The following is a 24630-nucleotide window of genomic DNA, read 5'->3' as shown; positions in this document are numbered from 1 at the left end:
ATTAAACATGCCTCGCGCAATGGAGCCATTGTCTCCTTCCATTTGGCGCTCTGAGCCCTGTGCCTGTCATGTGTAATAATTCTAATCGTCAGCTTTCAAGGGAAGCGAACAAGTCCTGTCCTGGCTCTGGCCTGGCCTTGTGGTCCTGCCGAACCGCTGCCGCTGCCGTCGCCGCCGTCCGCGGTCCATGGCCGTCCATCGCGTCGCTCTTTCCTCGCTCCTCCCTCGCTGTTGCTCAGAGTGCCCGAACGACCTGTGTGAGAGAGAGACACAGAGGAAAAAAAAGCGGGCGAGCTAGCAATACCGTCGGTTGCGGGTACGTAGAGTGGGTACCTCTCTGGGCCGTGGATTCACGGATTGGCCCTTTGGGTTGCTCTTTCCCTTTTCCTTTCGCTCTGCCCTGGGTCAGTGTCGGCCGGATAGCTCGCTCGACATGCTCCACGACCCACGCCTTGCCTTCCAACACGCCCACCCACCCCAAAAAGGTCCCATCTCATCTCTCAATTCACTCCCCTGACCCACACCTCCCGCCTTGCAGACACACCCTCTACCACGGTTGCGCCTGCTGCTTGTTGCTGTTGCTGTTGCTTCCTTCGCAGTGCTGCTGCTGCTGCACCACACACACATGCACATTGATGGCCCAGTCGTCGCCTCTTTCTGGTGTCGCTCGTGTCTCTCCCCCCCAAGCCCGCACTTTCTTTAAAGTAGCGAAGCTTCCGCACCTTTACAGCCGTGCTTCCTTTCTCTTCTTTTTTCATCACCCACGAAGGCTGCCTCTAGGTATAGATCGCCTTTCACATTCGTGTGGTGCTCAACCTCCCCCCCTCTCCACTCTCCCTCTTCTCAATCACCTTTCCTACGCGTATCCTGCGATCAAACCAGTATTTCTTAGGCTTGTCCTAGAAACCAGCAGCGCCTCGCCGTATTACGGAATACCTACCAATCTCAACACCTATTATTTGCGACCTATACCCTATTCGCGCATAATAGCCTGAGCAGAGCTCGTCTGCCTCACAACAGTCGCCATGGCCGAGTCAAACGCCGCGGCGCCGGCCATCAACACGCCCATTGAGGGCCACAGATTCGACGAGAAGGCCCCCGTCGAGGCTCCCGCTGCCTCCAAGGCCAAGGTCGAGGAGGAGGAGGAAGAGGATGAGGACATCGATGCCCTTATTGAGGACCTCGAGAGTCAGGATGGCCACATCGATGAGGAGGAAGAGGGTACGTTGCCATCCCCGTGTAGCTCTCCAAGTTCGCAGCACTCGCTGTCAACTTGGCTGAGCCTACACACTCTCGTCAACAACGGCATCAGCTAACCCAATGGCTCGCAGACACCACCCCTGGCACTGGCCGTGTCGTCCCTGAGGACCAGCTCCAGACCGACACCCGCATGGGTCTCACTGAGGCAGAGGTTCTCAACCGCCGCAAGAAGTGGGGTCGCAACGAGATGGCTGAGGCCAAGGAGAACCTTGTCCTGAAGTTTGTATGTCGCCCCGCGCACCTTGTCGGTATGCCACGAACCATTCGCTAACCTGGCTGCAGTTCATGTTCTTCGTCGGACCTATTCAGTTCGTCATGGAGGCCGCTGCCGTCCTGGCTGCCGGTCTTGAGGACTGGATCGATTTCGGTGTCATTTGCGGTCTTTTGCTGCTTAACGCTGTTGTCGGTTTCGTTCAGGAATTCCAGGCCGGATCTGTAAGTCAACTCGGCCCCACACCTGGCATGCGTTGCCAAGGGTTTCCCAGAGCTGCATTGCTAACCCCCACCCTAGATTGTCGCCGAACTCAAGAAGACTCTCGCCCTGAAGGCTGTCGTTCTCCGTGACGGCACCCTGAAGGAGGTTGAGGCCCCCGAGGTTGTTCCCGGTGATATCCTCCAGGTTGAGGAGGGTACCATTATCCCCGCCGACGGAAAGATCGTGACCGAGGATGCTTTCCTCCAGGTCGACCAGTCCGCCATCACTGGTGAGTCTCTGGCTGTCGACAAGCACCAGAACGACTCTTGCTACGCTTCCTCCGCTATCAAGCGTGGTGAGGCTTTCATCATCGTTACCGCCACTGGTGACAACACCTTCGTCGGTCGCGCTGCCGCCCTCGTCAACGCTGCCAACTCCGGCACTGGTCACTTCACTGAGGTCCTGAACGGCATTGGTACCATTCTCCTGGTCCTCGTTGTCTTCACTCTCCTCATCGTCTGGGTTTCCTCCTTCTACCGCTCCAACGGCATTGTCGACATCCTTCGCTTCACCCTCGCCATTACCATTATCGGTGTCCCCGTCGGTCTTCCTGCCGTCGTCACCACCACCATGGCTGTCGGTGCCGCCTACCTCGCCAAGAAGAAGGCCATTGTCCAGAAGCTTTCCGCCATCGAGTCCCTTGCCGGTGTCGAGATTCTCTGCTCTGACAAGACCGGTACCCTGACCAAGAACAAGCTCTCTCTTGCCGAGCCCTACACCGTCGCCGGTGTCGACCCCGAGGACCTCATGCTCACTGCCTGCTTGGCTGCTTCCCGCAAGAAGAAGGGTATGGACGCCATCGACAAGGCTTTCTTGAAGTCGCTGCGCTACTACCCCCGCGCCAAGTCTGTCCTGTCCAAGTACCAGGTTCTTGAGTTCTTCCCCTTCGACCCCGTCTCCAAGAAGGTTACCGCCATCGTCCAGTCCCCCGCCGGTGAGCAGATTACCTGCGTCAAGGGTGCTCCCCTCTTCGTCCTCAAGACCGTCGAGCAGGACCACGAGATCCCCGAGGAGATCGACCAGGCCTACAAGAACAAGGTTGCCGAGTTCGCTACCCGTGGTTTCCGTTCCCTTGGTGTTGCCCGCAAGCGTGGTGAGCACGGTGCCTGGGAGATCCTCGGCATCATGCCCTGCTCTGACCCCCCTCGCCACGATACCGCCCGCACTGTCAACGAGGCCAAGGTTCTCGGTCTGTCCATCAAGATGCTTACTGGTGACGCCGTCGGTATCGCTCGTGAGACTTCTCGCCAGCTTGGTCTCGGCACCAACATCTACAACGCTGAGCGCCTTGGTCTCGGTGGTGGCGGTGACATGCCCGGTTCTGAGGTTTACGACTTCGTCGAGGCTGCCGATGGTTTCGCCGAGGTCTTCCCCCAGCACAAGTACAACGTCGTCGAGATCCTTCAGCAGCGTGGCTACCTCGTTGCCATGACTGGTGACGGTGTCAACGACGCTCCTTCCCTGAAGAAGGCCGATACTGGTATTGCCGTCGAGGGTGCCTCTGACGCCGCTCGCTCCGCTGCCGACATTGTCTTCCTTGCTCCCGGTCTTGGTGCCATCATCGACGCCCTCAAGACGTCTCGCCAGATTTTCCACCGCATGTACGCCTACGTCGTCTACCGTATCGCCCTGTCCATCCACTTGGAGATCTACCTTGGTCTTTGGATCGCCATTCTCAACCGTTCCCTGAACATTGAGCTTGTCGTCTTCATTGCCATTTTCGCCGATATCGCCACCCTTGCCATCGCCTATGACAACGCCCCCTTCTCCAAGACCCCCGTCAAGTGGAACCTGCCCAAGCTCTGGGGTATGTCCGTTCTCCTCGGTGTCGTCCTCGCTGTCGGTACCTGGATTACTGTCACCACCATGTACGCTCACGGCCCCGACGGCGGTATCGTCCAGAACTTCGGTAACATGGATGAGGTTCTCTTCCTTGAGATCTCCCTTACTGAGAACTGGCTGATCTTCGTCACCCGTGCCAACGGCCCCTTCTGGTCCTCCATCCCCTCGTGGCAGCTGTCTGGTGCCATCCTGGTTGTCGACATCCTCGCCACCCTCTTCTGTATCTTCGGTTGGTTCCAGGGCGGCGAGCAGACCTCCATCGTCGCTGTTGTCCGTATCTGGATCTTCTCTTTCGGTGTCTTCTGCGTCTGCGCCGGAGTTTACTACATGCTCGAGGACAGCAAGGGCTTCGACAACCTCATGCATGGCAAGTCCCCGAAGGGCAGCCAGAAGCAGCGTTCGCTCGAGGACTTTGGTAAGTTTATAAATCCCACCCCACAAAAGGTGTCATGTTACAGAACCCTAGCTAACTGTTTCACCAGTCGTTTCCCTGCAGCGTGTCTCTACCCAGCACGAGAAGTCGCAGTAAAGAAGGATGTCTCTCCAGAGTCGTACTTCATCGGCTCTGGGTGCTCTTTCTTGGGCCGCATAGACATTTGGCCTTAATCAACCGGAGGAGGAGTGACATCGCCTTCTCTTTGTTTAAAACAGTTTGATGTCGACCTCATCGGTAATTACTGTGATTCGAGTGGAGGGGGAGAATACCCTAGTAGTGCGCATAGACCTAATACAAATTCGTAAAATTTATGATAAACCCTCATTGCCCTGAAGTGACATCATGTGTTGGCTGGTTGGAAGAATTTCGATATCGTCCACACATGTATTATTCGATGACACATCTTGTTCAGTGGATTGAGACAAGGTACATTTTTGAGTCAATTCGTATCCCATCGAACATCAACGTCTTCAAGGTCCGGGTATTATATGTGTATTCAATTGTTTCATTCTCTAATCATGTGCATATTCTATTGAGGAACGACAACGTCCTTGGAAGTATCCAGCTCCTCGTGTCTTCTCAAGTCCATGGGCCGGTCAAGCAGGGGGACGACGTATGGGTCGAAGGTCTTCCAGTAGGGGTTCTCGAGGTGGTACTTTTGGCTCTGTGGTCGGAGGAGACAAGTTAGTCAGGCTGGTCATTGACAACCCAGTGGGCGTGTATTTGGGGAGGAAGGGGAAGAGAGAGATGGCTTTGACTTACAGCCTCGGTCTCGAATCGCTCGACGATGGTGAAGGACCTGGGGTCGTGGACGTCTTGCATGACGAACCAGCTGACGGTCTCCCTGTCCTTGGAGTAGACGCGGGAGGCCTCGACGAGCTTGGCCTTGAGGCGGTCGACGGAGTCGGGGTGGTCGTTGGCGTGGAGGTGGACGGTGATTGTGTAGACCATTTTGGCGGTTTTTGGGTGGTTGAGGAGAGGTTGGATAGGTGTGGTGAGGAAGAGGTTTTGGGCAGGTAGCTTGGTGAGGTGGAAAGGAAAGGGGAAAAGGGAGCTTGGATAGCTGTCACTGGCCTTGGCGGGAAGTCTGGCGGAGGGGTGGAGGGGCAAGCAAGCAAGCACTCAGCAGAGGCGCCTCAGAGGTGGAGGGGCGGCGGGGTGGGGAGGAGGGGTTTGAGTTTGGATCGGTGTGGATGGGGGTTTCTGCCCGTTTTTTCTCGTGGAACGCGTGGAATGTTTCTTAGGGGCGAGGTGGTGTTGGTCAAGCTTGGCTTCAAGGGTAGGTGTCTTGAACATTGTGTGGTTTCTTTTTTCTCACTACGGTACTTGGGGCTGGCTGTGTGTAACTGTTGGGAATGACTGGCTTGGCGATGGTTTCAATCTGGTGTTACGGATGTGAGGAGGCTGAATGGTTGCGAAGGTCACGACGAACGCCCTGGAGGTTGGGAAAGACATTTGGCTGGCGCCTCTCGATCCTCTGGCCATTTCTTCTATATCTCATTCGCAAGTTCAAGCCGCAAAGTCGACCGTTTGATTCCACTGAGATGCTATGCTAGGCGTTTGTCCCGGGAGGTTGGTCACTTACCAGATCGCCGAGAGCCCCGTTCCACGGCGCGGGAACCGGTCGTCGTTGACCGTCGAAAGCCGTTGTCAGACTTTGGCATGGTTCTAGATGAGCTAATCAGAATTACCAAGATCGTCAGTAACGCCGCGCCTCGGAGCCGCCTAGCCCTTTGGCCAGAACTTCAAGACAAGGGGGCGTCGGGTGTGTGTGGGAGAAAGATCAAGCCTTCCCTAGCGGGCCTTGCCCGAGTTTGGCCGTTGATGGCTGCTTGTTGGAACAAGCGGAGGTTGGGGAAGCTTCTCCAAGTGGACTTTGAGGCTGACCGGGGTAAGAAACTTGTTCTAGTGGAAGAGCGACCGATTATTCCAGCGAGACCGAGGAGATGCCGCGCAGCTGGGTGTAGTGTTGGTTTGGTGATGGATGGTGGTATGTATTGAGCTAATTGTTAGTCTCGCTATTTCCCCAGGGAGCGATGGCCGCCGCGGATCGTAGTCCTGGTGCTGCGCGGGCTGCATTCCGCCTCCACACGCGCGGCATTTGGGGCTGTCACATCAGCGGAGGTTTAGAGTAAGGCGGCTTTTAGCTCGCCCGCGCCGGGCTTACAGCGCTTCAATGCAGTGTACCACACCCTCTTCAGGGCGTCTCCGAGCTGCTGCTGTGTTCCAGGTTGGAGTTCATAGGCCGGCGCCGGTGCCGAAGACTGCCACCACACTCTCCACTTTTTTCTTCCCTTCTTTTTTTCTTCCACCTCTGCTGGTGGTGTGCTCCCCCGGCCATTCCTGCCGCTCATCCAACTTCATCGAAACCCCATTGCCGTACCACACTGCCAGCTCGGCGCCACCGACGCCATCTTCTCCAGGGGGTGCTCTACCCTTTGTCAGCTCGTCGACGACATCGTGCCGCAAGGCCCATGCATGAAATTCACCCGAACCACACGTGCAAGTGACGATCTGCTGGAATCTGCTGTGGTGGTACACACCCTCTTGCACAGACGGGCAACACATTCACACACTCACATCACCAGATTGGCTCACAGTACTTTTCGCTTAGCTTGACAAACTGTGCGCCACCCTGTTTGGATCAAAGGAAGCTAGTTGGATTTTTATTTCTTTCTTCTTGGTGTTCTTACCTATTGGGGAAGCACACCCTCCTCCACCTCCCAACGACTAGGACTCAAGTCATACCCTGTGCCACTCATTTCTTGGGCTGGCACTTACTCACCGATCTTTCACCTCGGGACCGACATCCCAGTGCTACGATTCTGAATCTCACCAAGCCTCGGAGCCGGAGAGAGCGCGACGCTGATTACGGCGCCGAACACCGACGCCATGGCACCCCAACAACGGATGCAAATCCCTGGATTCTACTATGGTGGGCTACCCGCACACCCACCCCGCCCACTACCCCCGGGGTGACTTACACGGACAAACAAGAAACAAACCGGCTGACACAAGACTTCATAGACGAGGAGAAGGGAAAGTACTTCAAGATCGAAAAGACGCAGTCGGCGCCGCAGAACGCCGCGTGGTCCGCAGAGAGCGTCAAGCGGCGCAAGGTCAAACATCGCGAGGCCGAGGCCGTCGCGGCGCGCCAGGAAAGGCTTAAGCGGCACATTGTCCGGTCCGCCGTGCTCCGGGACCCGCTCCTCGGCGGCTTCCTCGAGGCCGAGCTCGGCGTCGTGAAGAGAGAGAGGAAGATCCGGAGCGGTGGCGGCGGCGGCAGCAGCTTTGGGGTGAACGATGTCCCTGCCGCTGCGTGGGCGAGGGGGTTGACGGACAAGGGGGATGTGCCGTTCGTGCCCAGCTTCGCGACGGGGAGGTTTCCCAACATCCCGTGCTTTTGGGTCAGTGGGCACGACGACAAGACGGGGCTCGGGGTTGCGTATGCGAGTGAGTTGGCCCCCATGAGGTCTTGAGTTGGTGTGCGTATGCTAAAGTGTTGCAGCTGTTGACGAGGAGACTGTGATCGGGTCGTATATACCCACGAACAAGAACGACGAGTATGTTGGTCTGGTGATCTACGGTGTCGAGATGCTGACATTCGCAGGATATCTTTCAGTACAGATGCTTCCAGTCGTCCGGAGCATCGGCTGTCGCATCGCCATGAGATGATTGGCTGCCCTCAGATCTCATCCATCAACTACCACCCTAACTCACACCGTATGATCATAACATCACGGGAACCGAGCAATAATACGAACCTCTACCTCTTTTCGCCGCCACGGTCTGCCCCAAACGACCACCGGCCGCAGTGGTTGCTTGACAGGGGTAACTTGCCCCCTATGTGCCGTTCACAGATCCCATTCACTGACGCACCTCCAGCTAACAACCTCCGTCACATCTCCTACCGCAGCGGCCGCCACGAGGGCGTCGTAAACTCAACGACCATAGGACCGCCTTCCTCATCCAACATGGTCTGCGTCATCGGCACCAGCTTCGGCCTGCTCAGACTCATGGGCGACGAGCGCGTCAGATGGCTCGGCCCACCCCGGCCCCGCCCCGGCCCCCCGGAGGGCGACTTCTTCACCTCGTCCTTCCTCCCCGACAACCCCAACGTCCTGTTCGCGGGCGGCCGCAACCCCACCATTAAGTTGATGGACATGCGCACGATGTGGGACGCTTGGGAGCTCCTCCCCATCGGGCCCGTCGCGCACGTGGAGGCCGTGAACCCGCACCAGTTCGTCGCGGCGGGGCCGCGGTCGCTGATGGCCGTGTTCGACATACGCTACCGCCGCTTGCTCCCGAACGGCGTGCAGCCGGTGGTCGAGTTCGAGGGGTACAAGAACGACGCGCACATGCACATCGGCTGGGCCGTCGACGCGGACGCCGGGGTCGTGGCGGCGGCGCACGATGACGGGGACGTGGGAATGTATTCGCTGCTGTCGGGGCGGAGACTGCGGTGTCCTGCTGTGGACGGGATCAAGGGCCGGACGCCGATTAAGAGTTTGAGTTTTACGGCTATGCCAGGGAAGCGGCACAAGAGCTTGTTTGTTGGGTTGGGGCCGAATTTGAAGATGATTAGTGTCGGGGCGTTGGGGGCGGATGATGAGTGTTGATGGGTTTTGGAGTGTTGTAGGATATCCATGAATGGGACAGGTTATGAAGCCAGCTACTAAAGCATGATGAGATGATGAAGCTAAGTTTAAGATCGAAACTTTACGGCGTGGTAGTGTGGATTTGGGATGCGGAGGTGAAATGTGTATTCCAACTACGGCGAGGAATATATATGTCGGAATCCGATCGTCATGGTCTCCCTGCAGCACAAATCAGGTGCTCTTTGGTTTCGACCTAGCATGGCCGCAGAAACAGACGCTTTCACAAGCCCGATGCCGCAAGTTCAACCTCCGGAGGATTCTAGTCTCTCGCCTCAAGTGTCGTGATATTCCTAGGCGAATAGCAGAGCGAGGGGGGTCAAAGCCAGCGACGAAGGTTCGCTATCCATGTAGAGGTCAATATCAGGCTCGTCTATCCTTGTCCTTAGCAGAGTTTTTGTTTTCCACACAGCGAAATCCGGTAGGCTGGCACCCCGAATCTTTTGGTCGCTGGCCTAGAGCCTTGAGCATGGCGCTGCTCAGATAACCCCTATATGGGGTGCCGGGTGCGCCTTCCGGACGAGCACGTTCGTGAGTCCCAGTGGCGGGTATAAGTATTTAAGTGACATCGGGAGACGATGAGGATGAGCAAGCCATTCATTGTCTTCGAGGGTATCGGTCAGATTGCTTGGCGGGGAAAGGCATGGCTTGAGAGCAGGCTATCACAATTCCTCGTCATCCAAGGGGCTATGTTATGCCCATGCGGCCACGCCTTCGACTGTGCACCTCGATATCTCTACGCGAATACTTGGGAAAGGGTGACTAGCGTCGACAGAAGCTCGGGACTTGCTGTCTTTGGCTTAAACTGATTATGTTGCTCTACTTCTCGTTTCGATAGGAGATGCCTGCTCTGCATTTGGAAGCAGCAGTTAAGAGGAAGTCTTCATCTTGCCGAGGAAAGTGAATACTGCGCATGGGTATAGCTTATAAGGATGCAAGGAGGGACCTGGTACTATTCTATAAAAGGAGACAGAGGCTGAAGAATGTTCAGCAATTCTTGACAACGCGCGTCCTTGACTTTTATATGATGCCAAGATTTAGCCAGACCAGAACAACGTGCTGTTTTTGCTCTTTGCTCCTCAATGATTTAAGGCGATGTATTACCTCAATTCGTTTCTGTCTGATATTGATTATACACAATACTCCGATGACCAAGATGGCAAGCAGCAACCGCTGTAGACTCGTTCCTTTTCCTGCTGCTGTGGCTGGCCCTCGAGTGGTGAATGAATTTATCACTCCAATTGGGAAACTAAGTAAACTTCTCTTCAAATTTATCGTACGCAGCTTCCGAGTTGATTTTGAGAAGCTCAACACTTGGAGGTTACGATGGGCTTTTAAAGACGCGATCTAAAGCGTTGTCATGTCGTCTCTCTGAGCTTTGTCAGACTCACTGCCAGTATTTCGAAAGATGGTGACGCCCTTGATTACCGTTACAATTATGCTGTCAAGTCCTGAAATCACATTTTCACGAGCACAGAATGATTTTGACTGGAAGTTGCGGCTTTTGGTGAGCCTCGGTCGACCACTGAAAGCGGTATCGTCATGATCATTAGCCGCTATTCGACTGCACACCATCCGCATAGGGATAAGATTTGTACCTCGTCTTCTCTGTCGAACTATTCATGCCCGAAAATAGCTGCGGCGAAGTAAGCCGATGATTCCAAATCTGTGTTTTGCTAGTGCGTCGAACTTGAAGAGGAGTCTGTGGAGAGCACAAGTTTGATTTGATTGAAAGGCAGTGTGAGACTTCCTAGTCTCATTTTTTTAAATCGAGCGACCGATGTTGTGTTGTCTTGACATCTCCATGCAATTCTGTGTACTCTGCTCGACCTCATTGGCCCATTATCGTGAGCGGCCGATATCACAAAAAGACTTGTCAGCTGGTCTCTGCATGTTCTTCCCGGAATGAGAGCAGATGATCCAGATATGCGGTCCGTCATTGCTTCTCTAAACCTTCACTGCTGTTGTCTGATGTCTGGAGTCAACTCCTTTTCGAGAAACTATATCTTGCCAGGATTTGTCATTAGAACTCAAGGGGACAATCGCATGTGTCTCCACGGCTTGCTACACTCTGCCATCTTCATAATCGCCGACGGCAACATGCCCCATTCGCAACATTGAGACTTCTCTCAGTTGAACAAGTCAGCGTTCCCGCTGCTGTTTGTAGAGTATTCTATGGATGGAACCGAGGACAAGAGAGCCCACTGAAACCAAGCCTGCCGTCTGGGTTCAGCATCACAACTTGCAGCGCAGTACTAACATCGGAGACGCGATTCTGCTAGTGAATGTAGCATTCATGGATTGACCAGGAGCTCATTTGTGGTCGATTACAACCGGCTTTGCTTGAAGTTCTTTTTTTATTATGATCCAACAAGCCTGATTCGCTCTTAACGAGGTCAATTTTGTATCTCTGGACTACCAAGCTGGAAGGTTCTTGACAGTTCTATTTGTGTCATTTGAAATGGACGAAACAGACAATACCAACACCGGAAAGCAATCTCCTTGCTTGAGCCAGTCTTTGTCTCCAGAAAAAGATCTCAAACATGGACGAATCATTGGTGTATGCATCCACAATCCACAAGAGCTGTTTATCGTATTGTACGAAACTAACCTCCGCCACTGTCGGAATCGTCTACGTATTTGAACGGTATACATGCCCACCGTTTATATTGAAACGGAGCAAACTATGCTTTCCTGTAGTCATCTGACTTCTAGATCCGCTATTGGAGCGTTTCACTGCCGAAGAAAGCTGTGTTTGAGACCTCGATATCGTCTCATTCAATTCGCGTCTGCTGTCTCCATAGCTTAGCACAGGGGCTAGAAGGACTTACATTTGTCAAAATTTAGCCTGAAAATCTCAGAACAGCTATAAATCTGCGATGCTATTCATTTATCTCAACTGCATAAATGTCCTTTACTTTGCGAAGAGTTCTTAAAGCTTGAGAGTAGGTGAATATATGTTCAATATGATCATGGTGTATCGACAGCGCTTATGCAGGGGCCCTTGCTTGTAGCCTTGTGAGATATGTTACGTGTGAAGCAACGCAACACATGAGGAATGACGGAGATGCCAGAGAGAGCCACAAAGTTTGCCTCTGGGTTTGGCATATATAAAAGGGCGCACGCCTGCCCACCCTATGCTGAATCCATATGAACGGGTCTTTTCTGGAACAGCGATAGCGGCTTCACCGGTATTGCGTTTGTTCTTACTTTGTGTACGCAGAAAATGAAAGAGTCTTTATAGTATTTCTAGGACTGTAAACTCACCCTTCCTTGTGACGCAAGTTGCCCATCAGCGGTCGATTTGGCCTCTGACTTGCAGATATGACTCGAATACTGCGCAAAACCACTGATCCCAGTTGCCTTTTGTCTATCAAATGACTCTATTTCAACCTACATCTACCCTATATCCTCACAACAGCAGCCTCCCGAACCAACCTATCCCCAAGCCCACCCACAACAGCCGCATTCACCAGCACCGTCTCCCCTCTCCCCCTCCTACCACCCCTCCACCAAACGCCAATACACGCCCTCACCATCCTCGCAAACGCCCCGAATCCCCTTCCACCCTTTGAAACGTTCAACACAACATCCTCCCACGCCCCCTGAACCTCATCGAATCCAACAGCCTCAACCCCATGCCCGCAATGAACGTGCCCAAAGACATGCAACCTGGGCCTCACCCTCCACAACTCCCTCAACAGCATCTCGCACCCCCAGTTCCCCCTCGGATCGTCCATGTGCCCCTTCGGCGGCGCATGCGTGACCAACACATCCGTCCCCGCGGGAACCCTCCCCGCCCATGGATCCAGCGGCCCGGACCGGGGATACTGGAACGCCCAGCTCCCGTGCTGCGGCGTGTACGGGCTGCCGTACACTTTTATACTTCTCGTCTTGCCCCCGGCGCCGCCTACCGGCACTTTGAGCGTGGCGGACGCGCAGTCGAGGTACACCACATCTCCCCAATCCACCCCACCCTCCTCTTCTCCTTCCCTCAATCTCTCGTCAAGACAGAGGTCATGGTTCCCCGCCACCACGACCTTGAACCGATGCTCCTGCGCCTTGATCCAGTCCACCGTCTCCTTTAGCTCGGCCCGCGTCCCCGAGACGGTGAGGTCGCCCGCGTGGACGAGGATGTCGCCCGGCGGCAGGCGCGGCCGCGTGTTGTGCGTGTCGGAGATGCAGACCACCGTCACGGCGTCGTCTGCGCGGGGAACGATCGGGAAGGAGACGGGGAAGAAGGTGGAGAGGTAGCGTGCGATGGTGGTGATGGGGGAGGCGAGGAGGCGGTCCCAAGATATTTCGGGGGGCCGGTTGAGGATTGCGTCGAGGCCCGATGGGGGGTTTCTGAAGATGCGCATGGTGTGTGTATGTGTGTGTTTCTATGGTCGAGTACTGATGAACCTTTCGTAAGGTTATATAGTGTATTGGATTCCTGTATTTGAAGTGGTTTTTCTACTTCATGGGCATTCAATGTCAGATATGTGCTGCCTGGCCTGAAGACAGGCTGGCCGGCTAATAAGGCCAACTAAATCCCTTTCTGACCACGACACACAACTCATTGCAAGATGTGGCTGTGTCATGAAAGGACTCAAGAGCAGTCATGTTTTCGGACAAAGTTTTGACTCTTGATATTTTGGTCTGTTCGTGGTGAGCTTTGTGCTCTCACTCTCAAAACCGCGTGATGGGCGGAGGGATGGGACTCATGACATGATTGTGACAAATCGCCCGATGTTGCGGGAACACAAGATTTCGTTTTCTTAGAAGACATCGTCGGCATTTCTTTGACCAGTTGACACAGACGAAGTTGAAATGGAAAAACAACGACAAGCAGTTTCTTTAGATCTGACAAAGATGAGTAGGGTTCTTTTGAGAGTTACTGGTGGAGGGGCTGGGTGGGTAGCACTGCCACCTAAGACTAGCATCCTCTTGCGATCCATGTCAAATCTAAGCGCCGACCTGGATGAAGTATAAAAACAACAAACCAAGTGATAACAACAGGAAAAATTGACGAGTTTGTGATGTGAATTGACGCAAAAGGCAAAAGATCAGGTCCATCCAGGATTCGAACCTGGGCCTACGGAAGAATCTGGGTGCGAATCAGAATCCGACGTCCTAACCAACTAGACTAATAGACCAATGGCACTAACGGAACAACCCCGTTTGTTGGAGATCCGGGAGCCGCATCGTAGCCTATGTTCTCAACACTCGCACCGCCCAAGTTGACGCCGAAGCCTTCCAGCACGTTGATGACATGCGTTGGTTCAAGAGGAGGCTGGGTTGCACGGTCGACATTTATCGTGCCACCTTGACGGCAGCACCACAGCATGTCCCCTATCGACCGTCGTTCACCTTTTTTGAGTAGCCAAGTAAGAGGGCGCCCACCGTCTTATGAAATGCGAGCGCTGAAGAACCCATGATCAAGAGTTGTATGCCGGTGGGTGTCATCCCGAGTAACGAAAGATTCTACAAAGTAGCAAGACTCCCCAAACGCCAAACCATGCTATGCGCCTTGGAATCAAAGACAAGAAAACCAATGATGACCAGTACACAATGTGTGGCCCTCAATTCGACGACCCCAAAAAACCCGCCAGACCTTTTTCATCAGGGCTTCCAAGCTCATTTCAAGATAGCAATCAACAGAACCAAAATGATGATGAGCACAATGATGGCAATCATCTGCTTGCTCTCCCCCGCGTCCCTCGCGACCTTGCCCAGCTGCCGCCTCGCGCGGTCCAGGCGTCCCTGGTGCCGGTCCACGACGCCGTCGACCTCGTCCAGCATCGCGACGTGCGAATCCAGCTCGTCGCCGATCTGCATGCTCAGCTCCCGCTGGCGCCCGATAGACTCGCCCAGCCGGTCGAGGTGATCGTCCTGATCGCGCATAATTTGCGAGTGGTACTCGTGGATCTGCTGGTTGTCCATGCCCTCGGCCTGGTCGCGGTACCCCGCCGAGTCTGTCGGGTCGTCGCGGTAGCGGCCCTCGCCGAAGAGGGCGGCCGCATTGGGGTCCTCCGCGGCGGCGGGCGAGTCGGTGAAGCGTACCGTTTTGTTCGCGGAGCCGCCGGCGGGGAGGCCGCGGAGAGAGCCCTTGAGCGGTTTCGTGGACTGAGCGGCGGCGAAGTCGGGGGAGAGGGACGGGTCGTTCGGGGACGTGGTCGTTGACGAGGTGGACGGGTTCGAGAAGCCGTGGAACTGGGATGTGAGGTCCGAGAACTGCTTTTGCAGGGCGGGGAGGGAGTCGGTGATGTTCTGAGCGGCGCTACATTGGATCGCATCTCTGGTCAGCGCATGTTTCTTTTTTGCTGATGGTGATGTCGGTGGAGAAGGTCCGGAACATGACGTCGCTTGACGTTTTGGAGATATGGGGGTCTCTCTGTGTCGGAGAAGACGGGAAGGGTTACCTCTCATCGCCGGCGCCTTGGAGGCGCTGGACCTCTGAATCTAGAAACTCCAGGCCATCGCGGAACTGGTCCAACGAGCGTGAAATGTGACCGTCCTGCGTGTCGGCGTCGAGGTTGAGCGACTGGGCGCGCTGGCGCTCGAGGAGGGAGAGCTTGATGTGGTCGGCGAGGAGATAGAGCTGGTTCAGGCTGGACATGGTTGCCGCTGTGTGCCTGTGCCCTCGGTATATAGTCTAAAGGGAAAAGAAGGAAACAAAGAAAGCGGCTTCGATGCCAATTGTGCGACTCCAACACTCGATGATGCGTACTTGCTTTCAATCTGGACGGCGAAACACGACTCGGACGTGGGTAGAGCGGATGTGTTGAAGATTCGGGGTTCTGGAGGTGTTCATGCAGGCGACGCCTGAACGGGGACGGGGGTTGAGACACCAAGCGCTGAGAGGCCATGTGGAGGACAGTCCGCCCGGCGCCCAGCAGGTCGGATTACGTTTGCGGTGCAGGCAGCGGCTTTGCGGTTCCTGCCATTTACAGGGATGCAGTCGCCCGCCTGCGGATTTAGGGTGCCTGGGGCGCCCGGGGTAGCGCTTCTGGTGGGTTGAGGTCGTCGGGCTTAAGGTAGGTAGCTGTAAGGTAGGTAGGTACCCATGAAATGGGGCCTGGAGCTTCCACTACTCCCGCTCTGGGCACGGTCTAGACTCACACATGCTTACAGGATGTATCACTGCTCCAACTTGGATCGTCTTTTCGTCTGCTCACTTCTGCCTTGTCACTGATTTGTGTACTTGTTGCGTTTATTCGTAGCCATGAGATGTTGGTAAGTTGTCCTCTTCGTCATCCGCGCCTGCTCCAGCAATGGTGCTGCAATGATCGTTACTTCGCATCTCCGCCTTGACGTTGGCTTTGAACTTCAACAAGCGGACGTCGAATTGTCCTGTTCCGTCTCGGAATAAACACGGAAAGCCAACTTGTTCACCACAAGGCAACTCTGTTAGGAGGCATATTGTCTCATTCTATCAATGCGTCTACTCTCAACTCCTTCACTCCTTCACAAGCACTAACGAATGACGGCCCCCTCCTTGAAAATACCGTCCAGCCCTTCGAGTATATCGCTGCCACTCAACACCCCAACACCACCCATCGGGGCGTTCTTTCTTTCTTTCCAAACATCGTGGAACTTAACGTTCTCATCACTTGTAGCCATGACGATGCTCCCTTCCTTCACACTCCGACTTCCCTTTTTTGCATCAGCTGGTGCTCCAGGGTACGGAATGGCATACAGGACACGAGCGCCATTGTCCAACGCAACAGCGCCAATCTGTTCGCACGATGGCCAACTGAATACAGCGATTCGATAAGGGTGATCCGGTGTTGCGTACCCAAACGTAGCCACGATCTCGGGTCGTGTCGTGGACCAGATCAACGATGTCACCTGTGCCGATACGGCAATGGTAGCCAAGGCGGTGCCTGTTCCCGTGTGCCAAAAGTGAATGCACTTGTCGCTCGATCCGCCCCCCGTAGCGATGAGAGTCTCTTGCCAGGGACAAAAGGCGATTGCCTTGACTGCAGCGCCATGCCTCCAGCAATGCTTCTCTGATCCGCGAATAAAGGTGGTCTGTTCATCTGCCTGTCCTTGAACAAGGTGGCCGCCGTTGCCTCGGACGTCTGGCTCCGCCATGGCTTCGCTCGCAGATGTGCCGTAAAGAAACGACTCCAAGCTCTTGGGTAACCAAGAAAACCGGCTTTCAGAGCTGTTGCCGGCGATTTCTGGTGACCTCGAGCGGACTTCTGATCTTCGACTTCGGCGGACGGTCTCGTTGGATGATGTGCTGCTGCTGCGCTTGCGTGTTTTCAGCATCTTCTCAATCTCGAAGTAGCATGCCAAATTATCATTGGACCCGGAGACAAATTCACGGCCACTCGGTGCCCAAACAAGACCGCATATCTGCTGAGTATGAACTGCAATAGTCGCCACCAGTGTTGTCGTGCCACCCCAAGAGTCTCGGCCTACTTCCCACGTATGTGGCCACTCGACAACGTAGTAACAGATCTGGCCTTGTTCGTTACCGACGAGAAGGTCTTCCGTGGGCACAAGGCCACCAGAACCGTTTGGGTTCTTGGACGGTCTCATTGTTACTGTTGGCCGCTAGCTGACACAGCTGACTGAGGTTTGTTGTCTGAGCGACATTCGCGGTAGACTCTCGAATAGGGATATCAGAGTTATTTGACCGCCAGCTCTCCCGATAGCGAGGATGGCTTTGCTCCCTCCCACGGAGGAAAAGGACAACGAAGTGACCCAGCCTTTGTGATGGAAAAAGTCGATGGGAACTGCGCCAAATTGCTCTGTCCATCCGTATAAGGCGCTGCCTAACCCGACAGCCAGAGAACCGCAAGTTGGTGAGTACGCCAGCACGGAGCAGTAGTAGTCATCTCGGAGCCCAGGTGCGTCAAGTACTTTGTAAGACGCGGTGGGTAGATTGTGCTGCACTGGCCGTGTAACTGCAGGCGGTAATAAAACGTCAGCAAGGCAAAATGCACGCGTGGGCAGGAAAACACTTGCCGGTATTCTTCTCTGGGCTTACCCATTTTGTTCCGGTCCAGTGCGTTCTTGAATCTAGCTGTGCTTGCTGGCTCTTTTGTGTCAATGTTCGACTCAGCGAGGGGACCGGATGCTCAAAATCGAGCAGTCTCTCAACTTGGTTGATTTGCAAAGCATCGGCGACGATCCCTTGGTTTCGCTCATAGTCCTCTCTTCGTTTGACACGAGAAGTGGCGAAATTGGTAGTGAACAACCGCGCGTTCGTGCCACTCTCAAGATAGTGACCACGGCCATCATCTACGGCGGTTCCAGGAGGAGGGGCCGGACCGCCAACGGTCCAGACTGTACCGTGGCCATCCGGCCTCTGGTTTTGGCTCTGTGAAATGACAGACAGAGCCGTGGGAACTATTCGTTGTTAGTATCTTGAAGAGTCGGCCGTTTTTGCAGCTTACTTGGGTAGATCGAGTTTGATATGGATCGAAAGTTGGATGCTAAAGCAACAACACGTTGTTGTGGCCTCTGGAAAGGATCCGACGTGGCACTTTGATGCCTCAACAATCTCTCTGTTGGCGAAAAAGAGTCGAGATCTTTGGTGACCCGGATCTTTTCGGAGGAGGGCGTGGCAGGGTCTCGGCGAGGAACGAAACGGTCCGGACTGTGCAGAGAGCCAACGCTGCGGGGCGATGAGCTGTTACAAACCCGTGGCCTTTTGGAGGGCGTTACTGAAGGCGAGCTCGGGTGATTGGGAGACACAGAGCCCAACTTCGGTCGTCGTATAGTTGACGGTGACAAGTGCGTGCTCTTGTCATCTTCCGAACCTCTGTCTCCAGCTGCTGAGCCGTCTACAGACAGGTGATAGTTGGTGCGATCCAGAAGGCGTCCCCTCCTGGGCGGTGTCTCATTCTCAATATTCCAAACATAGTCTTCGGGCGAGTCGTCAGAAAGGTACCCGGAGTCCCGAGAGCTGTTTGGTAGTCTTGACTTGCCCCGAACTTTGGGGCATCGACTCATCGTTCGATTCTGAATGAATGCTGGCCACAATGTTGGTGACTGGGAGAAGGAAGATATAAAAGAAACACTAAAAGATTTATCAGGGAAAAAAAAATTCGTAGTTGAAGAATATGGGGATCGATGCTGCTAGGTGACGGTTGTCAAGGAATACAAGACGAAGCCGTCATACGCACGCCGACGAATGTTTGATGGATGAACGATGCCGAGTCGACGACGGTACCTAGGGGAGAGAAGGGTTTTAGGAGCGGAGATGGAGGAGGAGAGAAGGGGAAAATTCTGCATTTCTGGGAAATTTCCATCGCTAGATAGATGATCCCTTGGCTCATCCTGCCTAGAAGGTGCCATCTTCATACGTGAGGCAACTTAGGAACGAAAGGCAAGAAGCTTTGTGACGCTGGTCAGGGAGTTGCCGCCTCCCAATCTCTAGCGTGTGTCATATGAAACCCATCCTGATCTGAAGTGTTCCTAGAAGCGCAGATAATGACGGGAGTCGCTGCTGGCAGGAGAATCATGAGAGGAGCTTCCACTGCACCACCTGCTATTGAGAGGAAGGTGACGTTGGGAATGGCTGACAGAAGCAGCGCGACACAGCGCAGCATACGCGGGTCGGTACCTTCTTCACCGGGAGCTCGGGCCAAAGTGGCTAAATGACATGCCTAAACGAGACAACTCTGGGGACCTGTCCACCTGTCTCATCCGCCAAACGCCGCCTGGGTGGTGGGGAATCCCTGTCGGCTCATCCAACGCCCGCATCAGCTTCAACCGCCCAGAGCTCCCTCACCGGGACATCTTTCCGGGCTCTTACACCTCCCCGTCCGCCCTTGTCGTCTCCATTCCCAAGTCTATTCCGCTCTCCTGGAGCATCCAAGAGTTCCCCATGGACACCGTAGGTTTCACCACCTTGCTACCCTCGGCCCCATGCTAGCCAGCTGGCCTTTCCAGCATTCCCATCGCCTCCGCATCTCCCAGACCATCGTACTGATACCTCATCGTCGCAGCACGGCGTAGCCCGCACAGCCCGGAAGCCACGCACCGAAGCACAGCTCCAGGCCGACCTCGCCAAGATCGCGAACCTACGTTCCCTCGAAGACAGCCTCCTCCGTGCCGGCCCCGATCCCTCCGACCCCGAAACCTTCTCCCTCACCACCAAGCTCCTCCGTCTCAACCCGGAGCATTACACGGCATGGAACGTCCGCAGGCGCTGCCTAACCTGTGGATCATTATCAAGACCCTCGCCTGGGCCATCGCCGTCGGCGCCGCCCGCGAGTTCATCAGCAGCATGCACTCAGTCTCCGTCCTCCGCCGACTCGTTGCCCTCTTCCTCGACCACGACCCAGCCCGCCCCCGCGTCCCAAGCGGCCCCAGAGAGTGGGAAGAGTGGTACAACAGCTGACCCGACACCCGATGCGCCGCCTCAACCCAACAATGGTGCTACGAGCGAGGACATTATCAACACGCTCAAGAACGAGCTGACGTTCACGATACCCCTCCTACTCGAGTTCCCCAAGAGTTACTGGATCTGGAAGTACCGTTCCTGGCTACTGCAAAAAGCAATCGAACTCCTGCCGAAACCGATAGCTCGTCGCATATGGGAGGAGGAGCTAGGTTTGGTGTCCAAGATGCTGACCCAGGACCGCCGCAACTTCCACGCCTGGGGCTACCGGCGGACGGTGGTTGCCACCTTGGAAAGCGAGGTCTTGGACGGGAAGAGCATGGTCGAATCTGAATTCGCGTACACCACCAAGATGATCAACGGCGACCTTTCCAACTTTTCAGCATGGCACAACCGCACAAACTTGATACCCCGCCTGTTGGATGAGCGCAGCGCCGATGATAAGGCTAGACAGAAGTTCCTTGAAGACGGTGCGACACCTGGATTGTATCAAAGTGGCAAAGTGGCTTATTTTGCTAACTCGGGCAGAACTGAATCTCGTTCGCGAAGCGCTAAATGTCGGCCCTGAAGACCAGTCCTTGTGGTACTACCACAATTTTCTCATCCTGAACCTGACGGAGTCGGACCGCCGCCCAAAGATCGCCCAGAACCTTTCGCAGAATGAAAGGGCGACTTACGTGAAGCGCGAGATTGAAGACATCAAGGAGCTAGCGGAGGACTACGACGATGTTGTAGGCATCTACAAAGCGCTGTTGGATTACACCAGGACATTACCGCAGATTGAGGGACGACCGTTGAGTGATGACGAGACTGATGACCTCAAGAACTGGATGGCAAAGGTGAGGAAACTAGACCCTATGCGCTCAGGGCGGTGGAGCGATCTTGAGAAAGAGTGCGGCTTGGTGTAAATCGACAACCAAGTGACGACTGATCAAGTACCATTATGAATTACAACGAACTAGATGTATAACTACACATGTCATATGTCGATAAATATCATCGTACATCATCTCATGATTTCATTTTCCCTCAATTAGTGCACTTGCCCTTGATCAGGCTTGCATTCTCTCCAACCAGTCCATCAAAATACGCCAGCAGTGTCTCGACAGGAATCATGTCCATCAAGCCCAGCGACGGGTTCGACGACTTGAGAACCTGCCCGCTCCAGAGGACCCTAATGTACCACCCGCTCTCTCCGGCTTTCGCATCCGATCCAGCTGCTCTCTGGGCAACAGCTGCGCCGTCGGAAGAGCTCTTGGCTTTCTTCTTGTACAGCTCAAACACAACCTCGGAGCCCATGCCCGGCCAGACCATCTTGTCGAGCTGCAAAATCGACAACAGCCTCGAGACGGAGCCGTCGTGCGCGACGTTGTGGAAGTAGATGGTCTCGCTCTGCCCGGCCACCACAGCGCGCAGATGCGTCGCCAGCTCGGCCACCCACACGCCCCAGTTCGCGACGCTGGCCGCCAGAGCGTCGGGGCCCGCGTCGCGGTACATCTGCGAGTACTCCCAATGCCCAAGGCGGTACACCGCGTCCGCGATCTCCTGCGTGACGCACGTCGTGCTGTTCGCGCCGCCGACGAGCTTGCACGGCAGCGGCTTGTCGTGGCACTGCCGGGCGGAGAGGTTGTCGTAGTAGTGGTCGAGGCTGGCGTGGAAGCCGGCGTCGTCGGCGGGGACGCCCGAGATGTCGTCGAGAGTGGCGTAGAGGGGCGCCGCGGCGTCGAGGTGCTGCTGCCAGGGGGCGTTGGCGGACGACTTGATGCGGGAGAAGAGGGCGGCGCCGGCCGGGCAGGAGTACTGCGGCTCGAGGGAGTCGACGCCGGCGGCCTGGATGGAGAGGCCCGTGGAGGCGGCGGTGCCCCACATGCCGTTGACGACCATGCCGGCGACCTGGCTGGTGATCTGGTTGTTGGTCACGCGGTACTTGACCTTGGCGAGCCAGTCGGCGGAGCCGGCGGCGTCCTTTGGCGGGAGGAAGCCGAGCAGGTCGTGGTAGACGCCGAAGAGGTCTGCGCCGTGGACCCAGGAGTCGTCGAGCCCTTGGGCGGTGATTTGCGGGAACTGGCAGGTCCCGATCCAGCCGGCGGGGACGAAGGGGTTGACGGGGGAGATGTAGACCTTCCAGTAGGTCTTTGCGGGCTTGTTGGCGGAGGCGAAGGGCTCGCCGTAGTAGAAGAGGCCTTGCTCGTCGCAGTTCCACTGGTAGGATTCCACGGGGAAGGCGTTGGAGGCGTAGGGGGTGCGTTTGTGGTGGCGGTGAATCTGTTGGAGGTGTGAGCACTCTTTGCCTCTGTGAGAGTTTTTTGTAAGGCAGTGTGAGAGAGAGAGAAACAAACCAGTTCGACGTATTTGAGCTCGTACTCATCGCTCGCCTTGACATACTCCGTCTTGCGCACGTGGGGCATGTTGCACCAGTTGTACTGCCCATAGTTATCGTCCGGCGTGGCGGATGTGTCGTAGATGAAGCCCCAGACGCCCTTGCCGCTGATCACGGAGGTGAGGTTGTTGACCTCGGAGCTTGCGGGGGCGTGCCATGTGAGGTCAACGCCGCCGGCACCCGCGGAGCTGTTGCCGCTGGCGGTAGTGCCGGACCCGCTGAGGGCGCCGGAGCCGGTGCCGAAGACGGCGAGCGCGGCGAGGAGAGAGGAGCCTGCCTTGGGCGCCATTACCTGAGAGAGGGTGTACTCGGCGAAGATAATGAAGCTGGCGACGAGGACGAGGGACTTGATCCAGGCGGCGGGGGAGGCTAGTGGCCTGCGTGGGAAGCAAGGTGAGGAAGCCATGCCATTGTTTATATGTATATGTGGTTTTTAATTTTTTTCGTCAAGGTCATTTACGATAAAAAACCGATTTGGGATTGGGGAACCTTGAGTGGGCTTGGGTGTATCCCACGTGGGTTCCTCCGGGTGAGGGTGGTGGTGAACCGATAGATAATGCAGCGCTATCGTGCAGGAACCAGGAATTCACTGGCGTGTTTATCCTGCGGGGGCGGTATAGTCTTGCAGGATTGTAATTCCCGCTGGTGGATGTGGACGTATGGTCGACTGTTGGAACCTCGCCGGGATGTTTGGTGCAGTTCTGACGGTGATGCATGCGACTAACCTCCGATGAGCGGGAGGCGAGAAAGATGTTGAAGCTTGTGTGGGGAGGTGCGTGCAGCACGTGCGGCAGGGGACGCGCCGAGTGGTCGCGGAGCTCAGGGGTCGGACAGGGGCGGGCGTGTCCACTGTGACCGTTTATTTCGGCGCCCAGACTGAACCTAATCTCGAATTGGGATGGGATTTCGCAGCGGTCATCACTTGGAGGTTAGATGTGTTCATTGTAGATTTGGAGATATCTCTCGGCTTTCATTTTTTTTTGACACGCCGAGTTGGCCAAGCGCCGTGCCGGGCTCCACTCCGATAATGCCGGCTACACAGACCCACATTCATCCGCATACTCCGGGTATTCCTCCTCATCCGTCTCCGGCTCGTCATCCGGCTTCACGGCCGCTGGGACCACCCGCCGCAGATATTCCACCTTATCCTCCGGTAAGTCCACCACCACGCAGCCTCCCCTCCCACCCGGTCCCACCAGCATCTTGACAACATCGTTCCACGTCTCATGGGCGTCGACGAGAGGAAGCTCAGTGTGCCCGAGCAGTCCGCCGCCCAGGTCCCAGCGAATCTTGACCTTGAAGTAGGCCTGAATGACGGCGTGCACGGGGCGCAGGTGCTCTACGATGAACGGGACGGTCGTGTCGGGGTTGCACATGAGCATGATGGCCGCCTCGCTGAGCAGGTACAGGAAGTGGTACATGCCGTAGCCGCCGGCGAGATCTGTGAGGCGCACCGGGATGGTGTTGTTGCTGTCTTTGAGGAAAGAGAAGCGGACGAGGACGCTGCGGTGCGGTGCGGCTGCGCGGCTTTCAGGGTTGGCTGTGCTAGGAGCCGGGGTTGCGCCGCGGAAGATGTTTTCGCTGTCGATGCTCCGGGATTCACAGCCGGAGCATGACGAGGAACAAGACGATGAGCACGACGAGGAGTCATCTAGACGTTCTCTGCGAGAGGAAGATCTCCTGAAGACTTTGCGCCAGCTCATGTTGATTTTGAGCTTTGATGTAAAATTGGTTGTTGATGGTTGATCACTATGAGTTGAAGGTGGGAATGGGAGTCTTGAACTGACCCTTATAGCTGGAAGCCATGATGTCGAGCGGGAGTGATTCATCAAAAGTTGGTCACATTTCTCCTCTCGATCTAGTCACCAAGACTACCCATCTCCACGATAAAGGGTTTCCTCGGCTGAGCTGTCTTTGAATAAGGCCAACACTGTCAGTTTCTGAAAGAGCGGCGTACCTGAAAAGTTATTGAAGGAGGCTGTCTTTTAGTCTATCATAAATCGATCCTACTAGTCAGAGTGACGTTCCAAATAACATCCTATCAGCTGCTCCTCTTCAATAAAGTCCGATGTCTCACTAGCTGAGACTGTCATAATCTTTGAAGACTGCAAACCCTTTGTGGCCTGCAGTTGTGGTCTCAATCCTGAGAAAGATCACGTAGGTAGGTTGGAGAAGCAAGGTTCTTTTTGTACACTCTGCTATATTTCTTAATATGTACAAGAAGTGTAATTGTTTCAA

General features: G+C 55.3%; 9 protein-coding genes across 9 annotated transcripts; 3 read left to right on the top strand and 6 right to left on the bottom strand.

Annotated features, from left to right (window-relative positions):
• Window positions 1-1025: 1025 nt before the first annotated feature.
• pma-1-0 (Plasma membrane ATPase) lies at window positions 1026-4106 on the top strand (the record flags this gene model as incomplete). The annotated part of the gene is made up of 5 exons (XM_036634478.1): window positions 1026-1221; window positions 1332-1483; window positions 1543-1695; window positions 1772-3992; window positions 4060-4106. The coding sequence occupies 5 exons, from the start codon at window positions 1026-1028 to the stop codon at window positions 4104-4106; spliced, it is 2769 nt and encodes a 922-aa protein (XP_036500100.1).
• Window positions 4107-4542: 436 nt separating this feature from the next.
• Window positions 4543-4964, bottom strand: CGCS363_v002628 (uncharacterized protein; the record flags this gene model as incomplete). Its single annotated transcript, XM_036634477.1, has 2 exons — window positions 4543-4677; window positions 4776-4964. 2 exons carry the CDS (start codon window positions 4962-4964, stop codon window positions 4543-4545), a joined length of 324 nt encoding a protein of 107 aa, XP_036500099.1.
• A 1941-nt stretch (window positions 4965-6905) lies between these two features.
• CGCS363_v002627 (uncharacterized protein) lies at window positions 6906-8632 on the top strand (the record flags this gene model as incomplete). Its single annotated transcript, XM_036634476.1, has 5 exons — window positions 6906-6948; window positions 7041-7466; window positions 7522-7576; window positions 7624-7844; window positions 7899-8632. 5 exons carry the CDS (start codon window positions 6906-6908, stop codon window positions 8630-8632), a joined length of 1479 nt encoding a protein of 492 aa, XP_036500098.1.
• A 3440-nt stretch (window positions 8633-12072) lies between these two features.
• Window positions 12073-13029, bottom strand: rglC-1 (putative rhamnogalacturonate lyase C; the record flags this gene model as incomplete). The annotated part of the gene is made up of 1 exon (XM_036634475.1): window positions 12073-13029. One exon carries the CDS (start codon window positions 13027-13029, stop codon window positions 12073-12075), a length of 957 nt encoding a protein of 318 aa, XP_036500097.1.
• Window positions 13030-14287: 1258 nt separating this feature from the next.
• Window positions 14288-15269, bottom strand: syn8B (putative syntaxin-8B; the record flags this gene model as incomplete). Its single annotated transcript, XM_036634474.1, has 2 exons — window positions 14288-14930; window positions 15073-15269. 2 exons carry the CDS (start codon window positions 15267-15269, stop codon window positions 14288-14290), a joined length of 840 nt encoding a protein of 279 aa, XP_036500096.1.
• An 857-nt stretch (window positions 15270-16126) lies between these two features.
• AMA1 (Meiosis-specific APC/C activator protein AMA1) lies at window positions 16127-17200 on the bottom strand (the record flags this gene model as incomplete). Its single annotated transcript, XM_036634473.1, has 1 exon — window positions 16127-17200. One exon carries the CDS (start codon window positions 17198-17200, stop codon window positions 16127-16129), a length of 1074 nt encoding a protein of 357 aa, XP_036500095.1.
• A 236-nt stretch (window positions 17201-17436) lies between these two features.
• On the bottom strand, window positions 17437-18619 carry CGCS363_v002623 (uncharacterized protein; the record flags this gene model as incomplete). The annotated part of the gene is made up of 3 exons (XM_036634472.1): window positions 17437-17568; window positions 17652-18013; window positions 18061-18619. The coding sequence occupies 3 exons, from the start codon at window positions 18617-18619 to the stop codon at window positions 17437-17439; spliced, it is 1053 nt and encodes a 350-aa protein (XP_036500094.1).
• A 652-nt stretch (window positions 18620-19271) lies between these two features.
• Window positions 19272-20920, top strand: bet4 (Geranylgeranyl transferase type-2 subunit alpha; the record flags this gene model as incomplete). Its single annotated transcript, XM_036634471.1, has 3 exons — window positions 19272-19505; window positions 19618-20482; window positions 20541-20920. 3 exons carry the CDS (start codon window positions 19272-19274, stop codon window positions 20918-20920), a joined length of 1479 nt encoding a protein of 492 aa, XP_036500093.1.
• A 121-nt stretch (window positions 20921-21041) lies between these two features.
• On the bottom strand, window positions 21042-24095 carry CGCS363_v002621 (uncharacterized protein; the record flags this gene model as incomplete). Its single annotated transcript, XM_036634470.1, has 3 exons — window positions 21042-22277; window positions 22352-22769; window positions 23455-24095. The coding sequence occupies 3 exons, from the start codon at window positions 24093-24095 to the stop codon at window positions 21042-21044; spliced, it is 2295 nt and encodes a 764-aa protein (XP_036500092.1).
• Between the last annotated feature and the right edge of the window lie 535 nt (window positions 24096-24630).

Source organism: Colletotrichum siamense (assembly GCF_013390195.1).
Source record: "Colletotrichum siamense strain Cg363 chromosome Unknown KSG_Cg363_contig02, whole genome shotgun sequence".
In the NCBI taxonomy this organism is placed as follows: Eukaryota; Fungi; Ascomycota; class Sordariomycetes; order Glomerellales; family Glomerellaceae; genus Colletotrichum; species Colletotrichum siamense.
This window is presented reverse-complemented; position numbering and strand designations above follow the sequence as displayed.